Source organism: Phoca vitulina, unplaced genomic scaffold (assembly GCF_004348235.1).
Source record: "Phoca vitulina isolate PV1807 unplaced genomic scaffold, GSC_HSeal_1.0 scaffold76, whole genome shotgun sequence".
NCBI classification, from domain to species: domain Eukaryota; kingdom Metazoa; phylum Chordata; class Mammalia; order Carnivora; family Phocidae; genus Phoca; species Phoca vitulina.
Window position 1 is genome coordinate 2,031,864 of NW_022589779.1, and position 22,933 is coordinate 2,054,796.

A 22,933-nucleotide genomic window follows, 5' to 3' on the forward strand; every position below is an offset into this window, starting at 1 on the left:
AGTGGGGCTGGGGTGTGCAGGGCAGTGAGGTCGGGGTGTGCAGGGCAGTGGGGCTGGGGTGTGCAGTGCAGTAAGGTTGGGGTGTGCAGGGCAGTGAGGTCGGGGTGTGCAGTGCAGTGAGGTTGGGGTGTACAGTGCAGTGAGGCTGAGGTGTGCAGTACAGTGAGGTCAGGGTGTGCAGTGCAGGGGGTAGGGGTGTGCAGTGCAGTGGGGCTGGGATGTGCAATGCACTGAGGCTGGGGTGTGCAGTGTAGTACAGTGGGACTGGGGAATAAGTCACAGGAGCTGATCATGCAGAACCAAAGGTCACAGGGAGGAGTGGCTTTTGTTTTTTTCTTTCCATGCTCTCAGGATAAAGTACAAATCTCTAGTGTGGCACTCAGAGTTCTGGGAGTCTGGTTCACTGGAGCCTTATCTCACTCGTGCTTGTACTTTATGCCAAAGCCACCGGGGAGGCACTGGATTCTCCCTTCCCTGAATATCTCTGTATGAGCTATTCCTTGTGTCTGCAGGACCCTCCTTCCCATGATTTCCCTTCCCACTTCTGGTCGTTTGGGCTAATTTTAGGCATTGACTCTTCCAGAAAGCTTTCTATGCTGTATTAACAGTTGGCTGAGCTGCATGCCTTCCCATGTGTTTCTACAGAACATATACTTCCCTCTAACATAACCTTTATTACAGTTACGCAGGGTCTTAGCTCCTTAAAATTAGGGAATGAGTGCATTTACCTCGTATCCCTTGTTCCCAACAGGGTTTGGCATATAAAACAAACATTTGTTGAATGAATGAACAATGGATCTTGAACCTGGCTCAACTCTCTCTCCAAAAAGTCTTAATAAAGGGTTGTTTAAATTATCAGATCTACATAAAAGGTGACAGTTTTGGAAAAGCTCTACTTCTGAATCATTCTGTAAAATCTTCAGATCCTTCATGTCACTGAAACAATTTAGCCTAAAATGTGTCTGTCCCCTAATTAAATAAGAAATGCTAACTAACTTAATTAAGTTTTACTTAGTCAGAAACTCCCAGTAGAAATGAGACAGGGGAGATTAAAACAAGTACAAAGCCACTTCTCTTTGTTTGTTCTCAGTGGCATTACCATTAAATCTTTCTTTCTCTGTCTTCTCTACTTAATAAAATAAAGGCCACAGGGAACCGGGAGCAGGTAATCAAAGCGGAGCACAATGCCTCCCTCTTTCCTAACACGTCTTCCTTTAGTACTTTAGAGAAGAAAAGCCTGGGGAATCAGAAGCTGTCAGCAGGTGAGAGAAACAGGACTTTTAAGTACTTTGATGTCAGGCTAAACTGAAACCAATGAACGAGCACAAACCTCAAAAGGGTCTAAGAGTCTAGACTCAATATTAGAAAATCAAGATGAGTTAGCAGAAATGTTTCTAAGCAAAATGTGTATGTGTTTACCATATATACTTATGTAATTGATTTACAAAAAGCAGCAAATTATTTAACTCTCCTTAGTTTATGTTTCTCTAAAGCTTTCTCTTTGGTTCTGATGGTTATGTGTCAAATTCAATATTGGTATAGATAATATTTGGAAATATATAAGTAAGCATCCTAATCTGTATGCTAATTAAGATTCACCCGTGTCTTAGGCCTTAATATTAATAAAATGAAGCTGTGACAATACGCCCAAATCAGAGGAGTAAAGTTTTTAATCATAGACAAACCCTCATCTAAAAGCCAAAAATGCAAACCTAAAATAAAACACAGGGTACAGCAGGTTGTCAGGAAATTTACATTATCTCTTATAATAAAACGTGGCCTCAGATGAATAACAAGGTCGTTTGCTAATGGAGTTCTTTCTCTCCTCAGCCCCAGTGTGAGCTCTGTTTCTGTATAATTCATTCTGAAAATAGAGTTCACACTTACAGACCAATACAAAGTACCCAACAGTATAATTGTGGCATTATTTTATTTTGTTCTGTCTTGGGCTGCCTAACATTGAACTCCCTTCCTATTGGATTGGAATTCCCCCAGTATGAGTCCTAGAGGGAGCTAGGACCCCAATTCCTACTATGAAATCAAAAGAAGAGAAGACATTTCTTCCTCCACTGCCTGGTACTTTAGGCATGTAACCTAAAATTGGCCAACTAGGTATTCCTACTATGTCAGTCTAGGGGGTTAACTCAAGTCAGCAAGTCTAGTTACCAATGTGTGGGTTCTCCTTAAATTTTTACCTCTGCCCCTTCTCCCTTGGGGTGTGTCATTTTTCTGAACCTGTCTCTTTAGTCTTCCCTTTTCATGAATTCCTCTTATGTTTAAATCAGCAGAATCCAGCATTCACTGATACAACCAGGCTGATACCCAGCTTGAGCAAAACTGGCTTAAATTTCTCTCTTGATTGTTTGCAACAACTCAGGATGGAGACATTGGATTGTCCCAGTTGCTTTTTTTGAAATCTCTTAGAAGTCTAAACAGGAACATTGTTGATGCAAAAGGATATAATTTCAGGGAGTCAAGGTAAGTTGACCAAATTTTCTAAAAATCCAGTACAAACCCTAAGTAGGTTAAAAAAGCAAAAGAAGAGAATTTGCTTTCAAAAGCCTTAATTTAAAAGCAAATGCTTCTAAACCCTAGTAAAACCAACTCTGCTCAACCAGTAGTTCTCAACTAGAAACGATTTTGCCACCCAGGAGACATTCAGCAACGCTTGGAGACATTTTTGGTCATTACAACTACGGGAGGTGTGCTATTGTATCTAATGGGTAAAGACCAGGAATGCTGCTAAACACCGTACCCAGCGTACATAACAGTACCCCATAACAAATAATTCTCTGGCTTAAAATGTCAATAGTGTCGGGCGCCTGGGTAGCTCAGTCGGTTAAGCATCCAACTCTTGGTTTTGGCTCAGGTCATGATTTCAGGGTTGTGAGATAGAGCCCTGTGTTGGACTCCATGCTCAGTGAGGAGTTTACTTCTCTCCCTCTCTCACTCTCCCTCTCCCTTTGCCCCTCCCCCCACTCTCTCTCTAAATTAAATAAATAAATAAATAAATAATAAATAAATAAATAAAATGTCAATACCATCAAAGTAGAAACCCTTCCCTATGCTTTTATCTCCCTTTAAATCATATGTAAATAAATGCCCCCACAGAGCTAGAATACATGTTGCACAGTCCACAATACCCAAATACATTCATAATTACTTCTGAAACCTCATTTCTACCCTAATGTTAAAAAAAAAAAATCTTGTACTTCATCTGTCAATATTGTGATTCACCCAAGAACTACACAGATGGGAAAGAACAAACAAACAAGAAAAAAGAGCAAATGAAGGACAGGCACAGTGTGTAAAAAGACCTGTAAAGGACGAGGAGTGCCAGAGGGCATGACGGGACAACCAAGATGAAGAACGGTTGTGTGCATGGCCAAGAAGATCTGGAAATGAAGCTTGGGGAGATGCTTCATTACAAATGGCTTCTACATTCTGGGGTACAGACTTTACTCTCTAAGTAATAGCAATTTTTAAGGAAAAGGTTTTTAACTAGTTGTTTCTTAAGGAGGAAACTCCGGTGTCATGTTAGGTAGCGATCCAACAGGAGGGGAGGCTGGTAGTGGGGAAGTTGGGAGGCTGCTTCGCTACTGCGAGAGCTGAAAAGTAGCTGGACTGACGTGATGGCAACGTAGATGGAAGCAAAGGCCAGGAGAGGACTTACACATATTCTTAGAGGCTTGCTAAGCTCTCGCTGTAAAATGAGTCTCTTCCAGTACTGAAACATACAAATATAAGGGATAAAAGCTATCTATCTAAATGAGTTAACATATCTCTAGTTTTTCCAATTTGCATCAAAAGGAAACCATAGTAATGTAGGTCAATGAATTAAGCGAAGTAAAGGTTACACAATGTGAATGCAGGTTATTTAAGTAATTTCTATATGATTTCCAAATAACATATACAGAACATTTATGATATTACCTGCTCCAGAACCTCTTTGTAGGTAATAGTTGCTTTAGTGTTTGTAACAGGACTGTCGTAGATGATAGCAATCTTATCTCCTTGACCATTTTCAATATGACGATCGATGGCATTGTAACAAATGTTAAGCATTCCTTCCACAAACCTGAAAAATTGGAAGGTAAGTGTCAATAATTCTTTCCAAAATATATTATTGCTTAACCAGTTTCTATATTTCTAGTTTGGTACCACTGCCCTTAAAAGTGTTTCCCCATGCATAGTATGCCAGGTAATGATGTCTACAAAGTAGGTATTTAAGATGGTACAGAAGGGACATCTTTTTTTTTAAGATTTTATTTATTTGCTTGAGAGAGAAGGAGTGCACGAGCACGAGTTGGGGGAAGGGGTAGAAGGAGAAGCAGACTCCACACTGAGCAGGGAGCCAGACGTGGGGCTCGATCCCAGGACCCTGGGACCATGACCTGAGCCGAAGGCAGACGTTTAATGACCGAGCCACCCACGTACCCCCAGAAGGGACATCTTTATTTTAATAAATATGTATTTATTTTGATGTGCACTAGAAAAAAATATACCTCACACTTCAAGGGGACAACTTTGTGGATTTAATTGCTTAGGATGAAACTGAAGTATGGAGCACCAAAATAATCTAGGTTACATGGATGAAATGAATTGTATGTAAGAGCAGTGCAGGCCAAACAAACATTAGGCTGAGAGAACAAATGGTAGATGTGTGACTGAGTTTGGGTATCTGCTGTAAAAAGACAAACTTACTGGAAAATTCAATTCTTTAAAAGAGCTATTTATATATACATTTTTTTTTGCATCAATTAAGTATGATGCCTCCAGTTGCACAAAGAATAGATAAGCTCTGTTCTGCTTTTTTTTTTTTTTTGCGTTTTTGAGGTGTTTCATAATCTGAATAAAGAATGGACATGCATATAAAATTTTAATTAATTTTTTCAAAGGCCTTTGCAATTTAGTGCTTTTCATCTCCTAATTGATCAATGCCTTCCTGTGAAAATACGGATATCATGTAGATAGATGGAGATACTTTTTAAGGAAATATATCTCATTTTTCCAAAAGAAAAAGCTTTGCATGTGCCACTTGTTTAGGAGGAGGGGATTAGAATAAAGCATTCAAATACAGCAGTGGTCTATTTGTTCCAATGTCAGATTAGCAAATATTGCAACAATGCAAAATAACAAGAAAAAAAAAAAAAAACATTGATGCAAGAAGAAAAAGTCTTGTCAGATAGCAGAGGATCACCTTCAGGTCTTCACTCAAAAAGCCCTGTGTGAAATGAGGCAGTGAATTAAAAGCAGCTATAGATTTAGTGGCGGTATTAAGAAATTACACATACAGAACTCAGCAGGAGGAGGGATCACTTAATCAGGGTCAAATGACCCTCCACACTTCAATAACCGGAATATGACTACCTGACAGCACAGCACAAAAAGTAATTAACGTAAAGATTCTTAATCACTTGGTACCACTGCCCTTAAAAGTGTTTCCCCATGCATAGTATGCCAGGTAATGATGTCTACAAAGTAGGTATTTAAGATGGTACAGAAGGGACATCTTTTTTTTTAAGATTTTATTTATTCTTAAGATTTTATTGATTCTTAATCAAGTGTGATAGGTTCGATGTTTGTTCAAAAATATTGTCTCTTCCCCTTGCCCCCGCCTCCATGTGGGTTCATCCGTGGGAGCATGCTTTGCTGAATCAGTAGAGGCCCGAAAGCACTTGTACAGCTGGGCTCACTCACCTTCACCTCTACTTCCTCCAGAAGAGCCTCCCGGTATCACAGCTGCCTCCTCAGCCTCCTACCCAAAGCAGATATTTGCAGGTGGGAGTAGAGCCCAAAAAAAGCGGGGAACCCAACCCAGTCAGATAATATGTCTTGGAGCCACGTTTCCAGTCATGCCCATCCTGGATCATCTGACCCCATGACAACCTAGAGATACATGGAAACAACTGCTGAATGTGTTAGATTTGGACATTTTTAGAGTTACTGGATACGCAGCATAAATGTGGCCATAATTAGCTAATATGCCAAGAAAAAAAGGTAGCTTGCTTAACATTTTGTGGCAGAAATAAGGGAAGATGTTTTATAGGATTTTCTCACAAAAATATTTATTTCTATTTTTTTTTTTTATTTTGTTTCTGTTTCTGAAACAGAATATTGGAATATTGGCTTGCTGGAAGAGCAAATGTGTTTGTCATCATTCTCTTTTTTTATCTACAAGTTCTACTCTACCACACTTTGTGCCCAATAATTAATTATGCTCATGACAGTGCACAAAAAAAGGGGCCCCCTCAATACCAAAGAACAGGAAGAATTCACTTTATCATCTGCTGACTGTTCTCCTACTGCTTTACTTATTCCTTCTCAATACCTTTCATGGAATCTTTTTCCTCTGTCAAATCTTTGACCAAGATTCCTAAGGCTCCATATCCATCCCTTGGCTCACTCTGCATACACTCCCTGGGTAATCTTTATACTCATATGGCTTCAACTTCCATCTTTAGCTCCAGTCCTGACCTCCTTTCTGAGCTCTGGACCCTTATAGCCACAGTCTGCTGGACATTGAAGGGTTTCAGAATGAGCATCCCTAAAACATCCTACTTTGACATGTGGATTATTTTGAGCAGAAGACAATCAAGGCCCAAAAGACTCAGGAAGACCTTTAGCCTCCCCCCTCCTTAACTGCTTCTAAGAATTTAGTTAGACGGCCTGGTCCAGGAAAAGATCTATCACCAAAGGTAACTACAAAGGGTATGGGCTAAGCATGGTAGGCTGTGGGGGGAGGGCTTGGCAGGGCTTATTTGTTCCAATTCCTCTCTATGTCCCATGGTCTCTGCAAAAAAAACATTTGCTCTTTCCATCTTCCTGTGAATTGTCTTCCTTCCCTTTGAAGCTCTAGGCCCCTACCCCCTTCACCTTAGCTCAAGATGCCATATAAGCCTCAATAGTCTGACTATTCGACTCTCTCACATCTGTGTGAGGCTCCCATACATTCGAAATTAGTTTTTCTCGTTAATTTCGCATTACATCAATTTAATTAATAGATCAGCCAAAAGAACCTAGAGGGGTACAGTAAAAAATTTTTCCTCCCCAACAAAATCTCTATTTGGAAAGAATAACATGTCCAAAACTATAGTCATTTTCACCCCACCTCAACCCACTGCCCCATCCCAAATGCAAACCCTCCCCTTCTCCTGTTTTCCATATTTCAAGGAACAACCTTGCAACCCCGGGACCTGAATTAGAAACCCCAGAGTCAGATTTGATCCCTCATTCTCTACATTCAATCGGCCATATGTAACATCACATTAATCTCCGTAAATGTTCAGTTCTCTCATTGATAACCTGGGTTAGAATTACTGCCTCCTAATTAATCTCCCTGCCTCAGGCCTCAGCCCATCCTCTCAAGTCATCTCTCTATGCTATTAGAATGTTTTTCCTCAATAAGTCAGACTGAGAAAGACAAATTCCATATGATTTCACTCTTATGTGGAATCTAAAAACAAAATAAATGAATAAACAAACAAAAAGGAGAATCAGACCTATAAATACAGAGAACAAACTGATGGTTGCCAGAGGGAAGGAGGTGGGGGAATGGATGAAGGTAAGTAGGAGATACAGGCTTCCAGTTATGTAACGAATAAGTCACGAAGATGAAAGGCATAGCATAGGGAATACAGTTGATATTATAATGGCATTTTACAGTAACAGATGGTAGCTATACTTGCAGTGAGCACAGCATAATGTATAAAGAAGTTCGATCACTATGTTGTACACCTGAAACTAATGTAACATTGTGTGTCAACTATACTCAAATTAAAAAAAAAATTTTTAAAGAATATTTTCCCTCAATGTAAATGTTCTCATACCAAATAGTGCTCAAAGTTATTTAATACTGTTCCATGAAGTTCAGAATAAAAACTATGTATCTTCCAATGGCATGCAAAGCCCATTCATCTCAGCTTTGTTTCTCCCCATCCAGCTTCCCACATTTCGGCTTCAATGAATTACAAAATTTGTAATTCCTGAGTCCAGTCAGCTGCTTTTTCTGTGGCTATCCTTTACCTTTACCACCACCCTCCCCCAAGCAGTTCCAAAGCCCTATGCACATATGTCTGCCATGGTACTTATCACACTGTATTGACAATTGGTGTACTTATATGTCTCCTTCATTATACTGTAATCTACCTTATAGCAGAAACAATGTCATATTCTCCTTACAGTCCTAGGATCTACTATAGCAGTTCTAATATTAGGCATTCAATATATATTTGATAAATGAATGAATAAAAATACTAGTGAATGTTCAAGAAACATTGGATTTAAGATCCAGGTAGAGTAGCCAGGGCAGTTTTTACTATCTCATTTTAAAGTTGACAGAACAGAGACTTAACAAGAATAATTCCCAGGACATTTGGCAAGAAATTGGATAATGCCATACCTGCAACCCAAGTCTTTAGACATCTAGACACACATCAGTATTAACATGATATTAATTAATTCATTTATAAATAACTTATTTTCTATCTTCAAGTTCACTGATTCTTTCCTCTGTGGTCTCCATTCTGCTGTTGAGCCAATTTGGTGAGTTTTTATTTTGGTAATTGTATTTTTCAGTTCTCAGATTTCCATTTGGTTTTTCTTTATATCTTGTGTTTCTATGCTGAAGCTTTCTATTTCTTTATGGTGACTTAAAAAAAAATATTTTGAGTATGTTTATAATTGTCTGTTGAAGCATTTTAATGATGTCTGCATTAAAAGCCTTATCAGATAGTTCCAATCTCTGTGTCATCTCAGGGTTGGCATCTATTGATTGTTTTCCCACTTATGTTAAGATTTTCCTGGTTTTTGGAATGACGAGTGATTTGAGATTGTATCCTGGACATTGTGGGTATTTTATTATGAGACTCTGGAGCTTATTTAAAGATCCTATTTATATTCCAGACCTCCCCTAACACTGTGTCAGTGGAGGAGAGGGATGCCTCATTACTCCCAGGTACAGGTGTTAGTCCCAGTTCCCCTAATGGCCTCCTTGGACACTGGCGGGTGTGAGGGGTATCTCATCACTGCCGGATTAGGGTGAAAGTTCAGGATCCCACTAGGCTTCCATGACACTATCCTGGCTGAGAGGAGGCACCTTTTTACTGTTCTCCCACGTGGTCTCCACTGACACTGCCAGATGGAAGAGCCTCTTTACCTCTCTACCTTAGGCAGAATGAAAGGTCTGACTCACAATATAACCTTCTCTGACACCACCAGGGGAGGTGGCAATGTTTGCGTTGCCACCTTAGAGCCTGGCTAGAGTACAAGTCTAGACTCTGCACCAGGTTTTCATGGGTGAGGATGGGATTGGGGTCATAGTTTTTTCTGTAGCATTTGGCTGGGTTAGGGTGGTTACTGTCTAAAATCCAGAGACAGATTCTGGTTGGGGCTTTTATTTTTTTCTCTACCGATTGGTGTTTCTGAGTGCCTGCTTCTCCAGCACTCAGCCTAGGATATATAAGACAAAAAGTAAACCCAAGGAACTCATAACCATGTCATTCCTGATGTCTCAAAGTTTCTAGATGATTTGGTTTGTTCTCTCTACCTTCCAGAGTCTTCTTATGTGTGTTTTATATATAATGTCCTAGGTATTTATCTGTATTTAACTGGATCAATAGAGGAAAGTACATTTCTCCATCTTGTCCTGAAACAAGAAATTTTTATTTTTTATTTTTTTAAAGATTTTATTTGTCGGGGGGGGGGCGAGCACAAGCAGGGGGAGTGGCAGGCTCCCCACTGAGCAGGGAGCCCAATGTGGGACTCGATCCCAGGACACTGGGATCATCACCTGAGCCGAACGCAGACGCTTAACCTACTGAGCCACCCAGGAGTTCCCCAGAAATTTTTAAATAACATTTATTGATCCCTTACTTTAGGCCAATATTTCATGTGTATTAGCTCATTTAATCAAAAAACAACCCTGCCTTATTAGGTAGGTACTTCATTCAATATTCAAAGAACTTTAGATTTTTTTCAATTAATTGAAAATATGTACGAGTTTCATATTTAACTTATTAATATCCTAGGGTTTTCTTTTGTAAGGATACCCTTAAAGATATTTAAAGAATTTTAAGGGTACCCTTTAGGACAGGCAGAAAGGAAATTCAAATAAAGGGCAGGGCCCGCAAGCAGTGTTAAACAAGAACTGTTGCAGGAGATAACAAATTGGCATGGCTCCAGAGGAGGTAAGAGTTAATGAATATACCACTATAAATTGGCTAGACTTAAAGATTGGTTTACTGTGGCTGACTGGGCCAAGTGACCTGCAAGGAGCCTCCCAGCTCAAAGATTTGATTATTCTACTATGACAGATTCTTATTTCATTTTAAACCAAATCATTTCAGTAAAGGTCAATTGAATGCCTTCTATGTGCTATCTCTTCACTGTCCCTTCTAACTTCATGAGCAGGTTTTAAATGGGTTATCTCCCCAGATTATTAAAATAACTAATGCCCACTGAGTAACAACTGAGAAAATATACTTTGGGGTATTTTATTTTTTATATATGTAAATATTTTGCTCCTATGTTTAAGATTGCATTATGAGCCTTTCCCAAGGGCCGGAAAAATTAAAAAAAAAACCAAAATAAAAACACACACATTTAATGATGGCATAATATTCTATTCAATGGCTATTCAATAATAATGTTAACCCTGTATTGTTGCAAATTGCCTTTCATAATACTGCCATTATTTTAAATGATCTTGGAATGGTGTTTCTTATAGAGAAATACTGGTTACATTGTTTTTTATTACATTTGCAGGCAAGTATTCCTACAATCAAACACATACATCAAGTAATTAAATTCCTTCTGGAAATATTGAATCAATTTATATTACAATCAGCAATACCTGAAATCCCATTTTATCACACTCCTCCAAATACAGATTATTCTCAATCTTCTTCAGTTTGAGAAGTGAAAAATAGTTTTAATTTTGGTTTGACTACTGGTATTAAGAACAATGTCTTATCAAGTTTTAAAAGTTCCTTATATTGAACAATGAATTTACATCTGACATGGTTACAAATTATTTTCTCAATTTATTCATGAATTTCAATTCATGGTGTTTCCTGACATAAAAATATTTGAAATTTGTATGTAGTCAAATAAACTCATCATTTTCCTTTGCAATTTCTTCCTCTAAGAAATTCATAATACTCTCTTCTGGTTTCATTTTTTATACTGATTCCTGACATATGCCAATAATTTATTCATGTATGTATAAAATCTATATGTAATATATATGATATAGTATATTTACACATATGTATTGTATGCTATCTCTGTGTGTATATATATGTATGTATATATGTATAGGTATACATATACATATGCCTAAGTACTTATATTTATATTTATATAATGATGTAGTGGTACAATTATATTTGTTTATTTATCCATAGTCAATTTTATAAGCATCAGGGTTTTTTGTACAATTTTTGTACAAGCATAAATTTGTGACTAATGCTTACTATACTCATTCTTTCATGATGCTCCAATCTTCCCATATGTATTATGCATATATATCAGAGTCTTTGCCAGGGCTATGTAGTTTCTAGATACAACTACTTGAATGTTTTGTCAGTAGAGTCTTGTGAAGAGTTCTGTCTTTAAACTCAGTCAGCTTTTAGTTCTGTTAAAGAAAGAAAGGAAAAAACTTCATATTCTTTATTCTACCACATCTCAACCCTGAATTTCTTCTGCAGAAAATTGAAAGAAATCTGAATGTACCCCACAGCTCACTTGAATAACAGAAAAGAATACAAAACTGAAAATAAATTGATAGCAATAATGGAACCACTAGAAATGGTGCTACCACCAGATCAGAGCAGGGGCAAAATTTGGACTACATGAAGCAAACAGAAGCAGAATGACTGTTAAATCCAGAAGTCATGAAAAACATGGTAGATTCAAGTGTACTGATACAGAAAGATTTCCATGACATCTTATGTACTGTCAAGTTAAAATAAAAGAAAGAAAGAAAACAATGTGTAGAAAAAATTATACAACCATACCATAGAATATATTTATGGGGAAACTATAAACCCCAAGCAGGGAATAAAGAGGCTCCCTAAAGACTCTCAATACAAGTCTGAAATAACACCACAATCAGAGGAAGGTAGGAGTAAAAAATGGGCCATAGGTGTTTGGATGGATAATCAAGACATAAGCCATACACACATATTCCCCCACCTACATACACATCACACAAACTCTCACCAGCCCAGTCTAACTTTCTGAAATAGGGAGAGTTTCTGTATGGATGATCCTCTAGAATATTTAAGACCTGTAGAACAGAGACAAGATTCTATATGACTTCCAGGAGGCCTAGAAACCCTACATACCATTGCCACCTGGAAATCCCCTTTGCTCTCAATCACAGGACGAAGGACTCTAGTAACCAAAATATGCATTCACTGACACATGAGCGAAGATCCTTACCTGGATTCTGAGATGTACTCCAATCAGTTACCTGAACCTGGACACTCAGATGAGCGTATGTGTGTGTATGTAGCTGTTCATGTATGTGTGTATGAATATATATATATATTGTCCAAAGAGAGGACAATATAAAGCTGAGAAGTGGGTAAGGCATATTTTCAACATAAATAACAAGGGGAAAGACATATTTTTAACTTCAACAATATATAAAATGTACCTAAAAATCAATATGAAAAAAATTAAAAATCCAATAGTTAAAGAACCTCAGCACACTATCCATTGAGGGAAAAAAATTGATAACGGCCAATAAGCAAAAAATTATGAGACAATCAGGAAAATGAACATTAAAACAATAATGAAATGTTATTTTCCCCCCATTGGATTGATATAAAGATATAATACACAGTACTTTTAATTTATTCAAAGCAAGATGCTGGTATGTTTATCTCTGTGCGGTATAAAAGCACAAGGAGTCTAGAACAATGTACAAGTAAATATTAATAGTGGTAAAGTTGGGCAAAAGAAAAATTGATGGGACAGTATGAAAAGGGATAGTCTATATTTTTCTGTAATAAATACTTCTGTGTAATTTGATTTTTACTAACATGCATTTATGAATTAAATGGATGATTTAAATATATTTAAGTAAAAATATAAATTTTAACAGAAGACTGCTTGGCTCTTCGTTTGACTGAATTATCAACTCCATATCATTATAATTACCATTGATGAAAAAAATTTAATTAAGTAAAAGCATCTCTTTTCAATTTTCTTCTGGTAAAAAGGAATATTTCTTATACTTACGACAACATCTAAACTCAGTTTTAAGAAACTGAAACTTGGATCATCAAACTTTTTTTTCTTCTTTTTCTTTATTTTTCTCACCAGAATCAACCTCAAGCAGTTAATATAGTAATACTAATAATGGCTACATAGAACTTCCCAATCACATGGAGATCTATCATAAATCTGTGTTCATCAGTCCTGCTTGCTGTCCACTATGTTTTTGGTTGCCCTCATTCCAGGCACTTGTAAAACTGCACTTGAATTGAGGCATGGTCATGAAGCTTGCCGTGGCCCATGAACATGGCTACAGAAGTAATGCAAGAAGTCCTCAAGATCCAGCGTGTTTTCCACACTTCCTTCTCTCTGCCACAAGGACCAATGACATTCCAAATGGTGACTGCCCTGTCAGCCTGTATTTTTGAATGAGTACAGATGACATGAAGCAAATCTCCTGGGTAACCAAAGACAAATTTACATGAATGAGAGACACCTGGGCTATTTTAAACTAGAGGTATTTGAAGGTCATTTATTCTTGCAGCACAACCTGGTCTATCCTGACTGACAGATAGAAAAGTTCTCAGACCCATCAATTTTAGCAAATTCAAACAAACTTTAAAATATTTTAAAATATTTCATATTTCACAATTTAAGAGGCAGACAGGTACTTTCCAGGGCAAAACAAACAAACAAACAAACAAACCAAAAACAGGGTAATGTCAGCTGCCTTAATTATGTAGTCGCTATAATAATGTTAGATGTCCCTAAAAAGAAGTCAAGATGCACCATCATTAGTGTCTGAGCTCACAGAGGTGGAACTGAGAGTCTTCAGAAGGAACTCCATTAAGAAGAAAGCTCTTGGCAGGGGCGCCTGGGTGGCTCAGTCAGTTAGGCGTCTGCCTTTGGCTCAGGTCATGATCCTAGGGTCCTGGGATTGAGCCCCTCGTCGGGGCCCCTGTTCAGTGGGGAGCGTGCTTCTCCCTCTCCCTCTGTGTGCACTTTCTCTCTCGAGTAAATAAATAAAATCTTTACAAGAAAAAAAGAAGAAAGCTCTTGAAATTATTTCCAAATTTCTTTATGCATGATTTTCTATTTTCCCTTTCCTTTTTCTCATTAACCCCTGCTAGTTTACATCTAGCATAAAACCTTGGACTCAGCTCTTCAGAGGGAATCTTGTTTGAATTTGACTTCACTTCTTCCCCTTAGCCTATGCTGAATCCTCTCTGTCTTCCTAATATTTGACTTTAGCCCACCCTGTATTTCACTTTGATCTTGTTCATCGAACGAGTTAAATTGGAGTGTGTACTTGGCCCACACACTGGGCTGTGTGGATGAACGTAGGTAGATATCTGAAGGATTTTTAAGAGGTTGGGAGCCTGACAAGTTCCATAGTCTTGATCTCTAGGTACCAGAAGAAACTAGTGCCAAATGTTCACATGATTCTTCTATTCCCATCAATTCTCATGATTACCAAACTTCTCTTTGTTGAGAGCTAAAATTTTGTTATTTAGGCATGTATTTGTTAAACCACTTTTTAAACATTATAAAAAGGAAATAAAACTCTGACACTAAAAAGAAAAAGAAAAAGAAAAAAAACTTCTTTCAGAGAGGGAAAATGATAGTAATTACTCTGTGAATTTGATTAACTGGGTACAGAAAGTGGAATTGGTAAAGTTTAAAATGTTCCTTTCAATTCGACCACTCCCTCCTATTTCAAGAATAAAACTTACTGTATTTTCAAAAGTGTGACCTATGAAATTCTTTCACAAACTGCCATATTTCAATCTGTAAGAAATAACTGTTGAAAGCTACCCCTAGCACAACCATATTTGTGTTGTTTTTTTTTAAGATTTTATTTATTTATTTGAGAGAGAGACAGACAGAGAAAGAGACAGAGAGAGCACAAGCAGGGCAGAGAGAGAGGGAGAAGCAGACTTCCGGCTAAGCAGAGAGCCTGACACGGTGTTCAATCCCAGGACCCTGGGATCATGACTTGAGCCGAAGGCAGATGCTTAACCAACTGAGCCACCCAGGCGCCCTAGCACAACCATATTTGGTAGTCACAGTGCTGCATCCCTCTCTGTAGTCCCAGCTTTTGATTTCCATACTGGACATACATTCACCATTAATTAACTGGAAAGTCCAACTTACAATTTACCTTCTGATAGGAGCTCCCTTCCTTGGATCATACTACAATTTCCTTCCTTGATGACCACCTACTTGGGTCTTTATTTTGGCACAATTTCAAAAAAAAAGTTCAAGCTCTTTTTTAGAAGTTAAATAAATCCAAGGATAACATATTGAAAACAATTCAAAGATGATGGATATATTTGGCTATCTACATACTAAAACACTAAATCTATACTAAAATAGTGAGGAATGTATAACCATGATAAGAAATAATTCATTATTTTATAGGCAGACTTTGGCAGATTACAACCCCCAATGTTAGCTATCAATAATGATCTTCTCTTCAGAAGTTTTTTCATCCAACAAATTTAACAATAATTTGTTGTTGGCTAGACCTGAGACTGTAAAGAAAAGGGGAAAAATATAATCAGGACCATGTCCACCATTCTAAAAGCCAGAATGATTTACATAACTGTAATAGGAAGCAAAATGTGGCAAATTTCCTGGCAGAGGTAGAAACTGAGTATGATGAAAGTACAGTAAAAAGGAGATTAATTCCAACTAGAAGAATGTGGTTAGGCTCTGGTGGATGCTGAAATGAATGTAGTATAGTTGTTTCAAGGGTCTGAACTCTGAGGTCAAAAAAACCAGAGTTCAAATACCAGGCATGTCAAGTACTAGATGTGGGACTGCAGGCAAATTAACATGCTTAGGTCTTTCTTTTTTTTTTTTTTTTTTAAAGATTTTATTTATTTATTTGACAGAGAGAGACACAGCGAGAGAGGGAACACAAGCAGGGGGAGTGGGAGAGGGAGAAGCAGGCTTCCCGCGGAGCAGGGAGCCCGATGCGGGGCTCGATCCCAGGATCCTGGGATCATGACCTGAGCCGAAGGCAGACGCTTAACGACTGAGCCACCCAGGCGCCCCTGCTTAGGTCTTTCTTCCTCCATCTATAAAACTGGGAAAACAAAACAAAAAACAACAGAGCACTTACCCTGTGCCAAGACAACGCTAAGAACAGTTAACACAAATTCATTCAATTCTCATAATGACTCTGTGTATACACCAATATCATCCTCCTCTTATAGATGAGGAAACGGAGGCACAGAGAAGTGAAGTGGCCTAATCAAGGTCCACACTGGTGGAATGGATGTCAAACAGTCAGGCTCCAAGTCACAACCACTTGTACTGTGTTGTGAAATGTACTCTATATCCTCCATAACCACAATTTTATACACATTTCATTGACTCCTTTCAATAACCCTATCGGGCAATTACTATTATTATACACATTTACAAATGGGGGGGAACCTGGCTTAGATAAGTTATGAAAGCACAGTGTTGTGGCAATGGGTATAAGGGGCTGAAGTAGGACACAAGGGGAGGGTGAGTGTTGCAAGATTTCTTGTAATAATAGTGTTGCGGTGATAGAAATGGAAGGCAGGGAGGGGTGTGAGAAATATGGAAGATTGAAAAAAGAGATTTTTTAGAGAAAAAGAGGAAGAGAATGAAAAGAATGCATATTAAAGAAATGGGCGCCTGGGTGGCTCAGATGGTTAAGCGTCTGCCTTCGGCTCAGGTCATGATCCCAGACTCCTGGGATCGAGGCCCGCATCGGGCTCCCTGCTCAGCGGGGAGCCTGCTTCTCCCTCTGCCTCTCTCTTTCTCTCTCTCTGTCTCTTACGAATAAATAAATAAAATCAAAAAAAAAAAAAAAAGAAAAGAATGCATATTAAAGAAAACAGGGCTCAAGAGGCATCTGCAAACCATAATCACAAGCCAAATCTGGCCCACAATCTGTTTGTGTACATAAAGTTTTATTGAAACACAGCCACACTCAATTGTTTACACACTCTCTGTGGCTACTTTTGCTTGATAACAGCAGAACTGAGCGTTTGCAATGGAACCTAACTGGCCCACAAAGCCAAAAAATATTTACTTTTTGGCCTCTTAAAGAAAAACTTTGCCAATCCTGTCTCTAGAGAAGCCTTGTACGATAGAAATTTCTGTGATGATGGAAAGTTTCTGTCTTTTCAGAATAGCATAGCCATAGGTAGCTGGCTAAATTTAAAATTTAATTAATTAAAAATAAATATAATTTAAAATTTTGTTCTCCAATCATACTAGCCACCTTTCGAGTGCCCAATAGCCACATACCTAATGTCACTGCACAACTAAATTTTAAATGTTACTTAATTTTAATTAAGCTCAAATTTAAATAGCCACATGTGGCTACAAACTACTGTATTGAACAATGCCGTTGCAGGGAATTTCGAGGAGACAGAAGTAGTCCCCGGCATCAAATACTGAAGAGAGATCAAATGAGGTAAGGACTCCAGGTCAATCCACTGAAAAGGAACACATAGGTATTGGTGTTCTTTGGGAGAGCAATTCGGATACAGTGATGAGCACTGAGGCCACTGCAGTGGATGCAAGTGTCCTAAAGGAGAGGAGAACCTGGAGCATAGACAACATGGCTGAGAAGTGAGGATATAAAGACAAGGGGGATGCTCTGGCTTCTCTTTAGCTTGTACAAACTTTTCAACTGGCTTTTATTAAACAGGTGAAAAGTGAAGGTAGCTGAGGGAGGAGGCACTGAAAATTGACAGAAATATTATTTTTCAATGGCAATGGCAGTGAGATGGATACAAAAATTAGGCAAAGTTCAGGTTCTGTTTTAGAAGTGCAAGTGCATTAAAGCTGCTGAAATAGGAGATGTTGGCGGGGGGAGCATAACATGAGCCAAGACAAGGAAGACCAATGCAAGCCTTATCTTAAAAGCCTGGAATGCCTTGTTAAGGAAGTGCAGGCAAATTAAAAGGTCTAGAGCTGGAGAACACCCTGCTTAGAAATGGATTTCAGGTCAGACTTGAGAGGCAAACGAGGAAATGGAATCAGTTAGGATCTCTTAACTAGCCAAGAGGAGCAAATAAGTAATGAAAACATGGGGGAAGAGGACCTATTATAGAACCAAATCAAAAAGGAACTAGAAGTAGGAGGAAAGACGGTATCAGAGAAACCTGAGGGTTTTTTTTTTCATCTCTGGATGTCAAGTTTATGTTGTCTTTAAGGGAGATCTGGAATAAGAAGAAAAAGGAACAGTTTTGAGGTAGGAAAAGAAACTAATATTTTGTTAATCGCCCATATGCCAGGTTCTGCGTCTGGTAATTTATATATATCAAATCATTTAATCCACACACTATCCCTTGAGGAAGACACTATTATCCTCATGTTATAGATGAGAAATGAGCCTCAGAGAGGTCCAGTAACTCCCCAGAATTACAAAACTAACATGCGGCAGACGGCAACCCAGTGCTTTCTGACTCCAAAGAAAATGGGATGAATTTCCCATTTTACATGTCTGTGTGCTTATTTGAGTAATTCTTGTACCTTCACTAGAAGCTGTTTCCTGTGGGCAGAGACCATGTGCTAGCTCCTTAATGGCACACAGCAAATCCTCAATAATTATTTTTAAATAAATGCCTGCGAGTGTGAATGAATGTGAACTGAAGTAGTACTCTTCTGACACATTAACACAAATAAGAAAGAGTCTCATGAGGTAAACGCTCAGTAAAAAACAGTGACTAGCTCAAAAGACTACTATTGCACACAGAGAAGGCTTTAAGCATTTTTAAGAGGGCATCATATTGCTTTATTCACATGGGGACATCTCATCTAAATTACAGATACTTGGCCTTGAGCAGTATCAACTGACTGTTCCAGGAAACCCTCCAAATTGGGTAATTGCTTACTTGGGGCAGCATAATAACCTTATGTTAATTTAACCACTAGGGATATTGTTTCTGTAAAAGTATTTGGAAAGCACATCTCTCTATAGGACAATTATTTTAACAGAGAAACCTAAGACAAAGAGCGAGACATCCCTTAGCCCTACCGATCCTTTATAGGTGAGTACCTACACACAGAACCTGGCCCCACCCCCCCAGCCCTAGTCACAGCTTGTCCCAGCTCAACATGAAAGGACAGCCCAGGCATCTGCACCTCTGCCAGATCACCTCAATTCAAATGGAGTGAACTGCCAATGGTGAGAAATACAGCCAACAGGATAAAGAATAGAAAGAAAGGCTCTCAAGAAATCAACACCTGTTATCTGATATATCCACTGTCAATGAAGAGAAAAGGCATGAATGAACGATCTTAAAGATCCATGGGTTGTGAGTCATGCCTGACAGTTAAATTCAAAGCTGAAAGTGAAGACACCATTTTATCCTGTTGGTTTTATTTTTATTCTAGAAGAAATTCAGGGAAAAAAAAGAGTTTAAGCAAACAGAAATAATATCATAATACTTTAATATGAAATATTTTTATATTTATATTAAAATATGTTTAAATCTTAATATAAAAAACAAGATAAAATTATAATTAATTAATAGTAAAGGGCAAATGTTAAAGATCCAATCAAAACATGTTTAAATTTCAAAGCATGAATTCATTAAGATTGAAATATAATCATAAATAAATACAAATTTAAAAGTACATTTTAAAGGAAAGGAAACTTCCTCAGTCAGCCCTTTTCAAGAGAGCATTTTCAATCAAACAACTCAGAAATAAGTCATCATAAGCTCATAAGGAACCAAACTCCAAACCAGAGCAGGTTCCTAGGAAACCAGACCTACAGACCAGGGCCCACAGGGTCTCCAAGCAGGTAACCCTGAAACCTCAAAATTATCCAGAGAACCAAGAAGGGACAGAAGAGGAGGCGCCACACTCCAATTCCAAGCATTATTTGTCGGAGGGAAGAGAAGACACCTCTCAGCATTTGATCCTGATAACAATGATGAAGTGATGAAGAAAAAATTAAAGAAAGAGGAGAGGGAGAAAGAAGAGAAAGCAGCCCCAGAACTGTGCAGAGAAGGAAGTCAACTTGTTAACATGGTGTTACTTTACTCTGGTTAAAGAGAAATGTGAAGAGAGGGGAGAAATAGGTAAGGATTGAAAGTAATCCTTCAATCCTGAGGACTTCAAGGCTTTTTCCTATTTTCATATTACATCGTCATCTTAGCTACCCATTTCTTTCTCTTTAAGGCTAAAACTCACACAGAATGACACACCACAATGTCCTGATGAAACTCTCCTCTACAGCTGAGGCTCCCAGAAGGCAGACACCACATTCATTAACTCATTCTGCACAACACTTAGCTCATGTCCACAGAGAGATGTCTAATACAAGCTCTTATTAAAGAGGAGGAATACAATCAGTCATTTTAGAATGTCTGAGAAGAACTTTCTCTTCCCATTGAACCATATAAATTATTCTGAGATTGTTTCTACAAAGACTGTAATTGGGAGAGAGACAAAGGGGGCATCAATTTTGTTTTACTGCTTAAAAAAAATAAAAGATATGAAGCAAATGTGACACAATATTAAAATTTTACAAAGCCCAGTGTTCAATGTCCAATAAATTTTTATCTTTATTTATTCTCTAAATATTTCATAAGGACGAAAGTTGTGAGACTTTATGCACAATATTAATCTTTTTGGAGAAAAAAATTGACAATATACATCAGAAAGTGTATAATTTCTCTTTGATCTAGAAATCTAAGAATTCTTCAGCAGGAAGAAAGTTAAGAAAGAAAGAAGCAGAGAGAGACAGAAAGAGACATTTTTGGAATGCTGTGTCCAGAGGTGTAAGTATATCTGCCTGTTTACAATAGCAAATAAAGAGAAACCACCTAAATATCCACATGAAAGATTGTGAAATAAAAATTTTTACATTCACCTGATATGTTAAAACATTCTGCAAACATTAAAAATCATGGAATAGAAGAATAGAGGACTGGAAAAATCACACCTTATTACAAGTGGAAAAATGAGCTATCGGTAATATGGATAGTATAATTCCATTTTTCAGCAAGAACAAAAATAGAGACCTAGAGAATCAAAGAGTCTGACAGACATATAGATTTTTTTAAAAGGCAAAACACATACACAAAAAATATGAGTGTGTGCCAAAACTGGCGTATCTGAATAAGGTTTATAGTCTAGTTAACTGCACTGTGCCGATGTCAATTTTGGTTTTGATAATGTCCTATTTGTGTAAGATGTTACCACTGGGGAAAGCTGAGGGATAGGTACAAACAACCTCTTTGTACTATTTTTGTAACTTCTTGTGAGTCTATAATTATTACAAAATTAAATTATTACAAAATTACAAAAAGAAACAAAACAAAACCTTACAGACACAACCATGCTGTAGACATAGCTACAAAGATAAATCTAATCTGACTAACTAGATACCATTGAGCATAACTTAAAAATTTTATTATGCCTTTTTTCCCTAACCTTATCCTCTAAATAATCTTAGAACAGTATCACAAACTCTGTGTTTTATCCTTGCTGATCCCTCAAAATCTACATACATATTACATTCATAGATAAAACATTTTCCATTAACACTTCCATAATTTGAAACTTGAATACAGTGCAGTCTACTCAATTTTCTAAGAGTTCATTATCTAGCACCTGCTAAGCCCACTATTTCCTTTATTCTCTTTGTTGTTACTTGTCTTTTCCTCACTTTCCTTATGTTAGCACCTCTAGCAGAAAATGAGAGGCTGTACAAATAGATAAAATTAAAACTGGTTGATTCTTTTACCTATGAAAGGATTCATTAATTAGAAAGTGGCTACTGTTGATCAAAATGTGAGGTTGTATCCTCTAGTTATTCACACCTCAACAATCAAAGGCAATTCAGAGTAGAGCTGACTAAAATAAAACAAATTTTAATACCCATATTTTCAGAAAATTATTGCTAGATAGTCCCCATCACTTGCAATTACTCTTTTTAAACAGGAAAATGAAAGCAATCTCAAGCAAAAACAATTTTTCCTTGGATGTATGAAGTTGGTCTTCAAGGTGACACCCTATCTGGAATCTCATTCAGCACGTGGAATAGTTCCTGGCTTAGAAGGCATTCGATAAACGTTTGTGGAATGAACAAGAGAAAGAAGGAAAGGATGAAGGAACAAATGAGTTAATGAATGAATAAGTTCTGAGCCCAAAAAACTCCACCTTTATAAATATAACAGGCCAACAAACATAGATGTGTGTATATAAATGTATATATGCACCAGGCTTGTTTTTTAAATCTGTAACACTGGTATTGTGATAATAAGATGGGATTAACTGGAGAGGAATTATGATACAGTGAGAAGCTGATATACTCTAAAGTCTAACAGATCTGGTTTTTCATCCCAGATCTGCCACCTGCATGCCAGGTAAACATGAGCAAGTTACTTAATCTTCCCTAAATTCTTCTTTAAGAATGTATGTGTTTGATAAGTTAAAAAACCTATGGTTAGGAGTATTGTTATTATTACTATAATAATATATTTTGCATTCTGTAACATTTTAACACACACGTACACATACACACGTGTGCATATGCAGTCATACAAATTCACACAGAGAGTGAAATCATCTTCCAGGATTTAAGGGATTTTGATTAAGAGCATTATTATTTCTATCAGATATAGACTTTGAAATAATTAGATATTTAATAAGAAAATCTTCCTAATTAAAGGTAATTTTTACCAATTATAAATTTAAAAATTAA

The 22,933-nt window shown here is 37.5% G+C and overlaps 1 protein-coding gene across 4 annotated transcripts in view; it reads right to left on the reverse strand.

Moving 5' to 3' along the window:
- The window catches only part of ACSS3 (acyl-CoA synthetase short chain family member 3), a 147,506-nt gene that overhangs the window by 108,307 nt on the left and 16,266 nt on the right, over window positions 1–22,933 (reverse strand). For all 4 annotated transcript variants that reach the window (XM_032393748.1, XM_032393746.1, XM_032393747.1 and 1 more), the window contains exon 2: window positions 3,934–4,078. In XM_032393748.1, coding sequence (XP_032249639.1) covers window positions 3,934–4,078 — 145 coding nt within the window. The remainder of the gene's footprint in view (window positions 1–3,933; window positions 4,079–22,933) is intronic.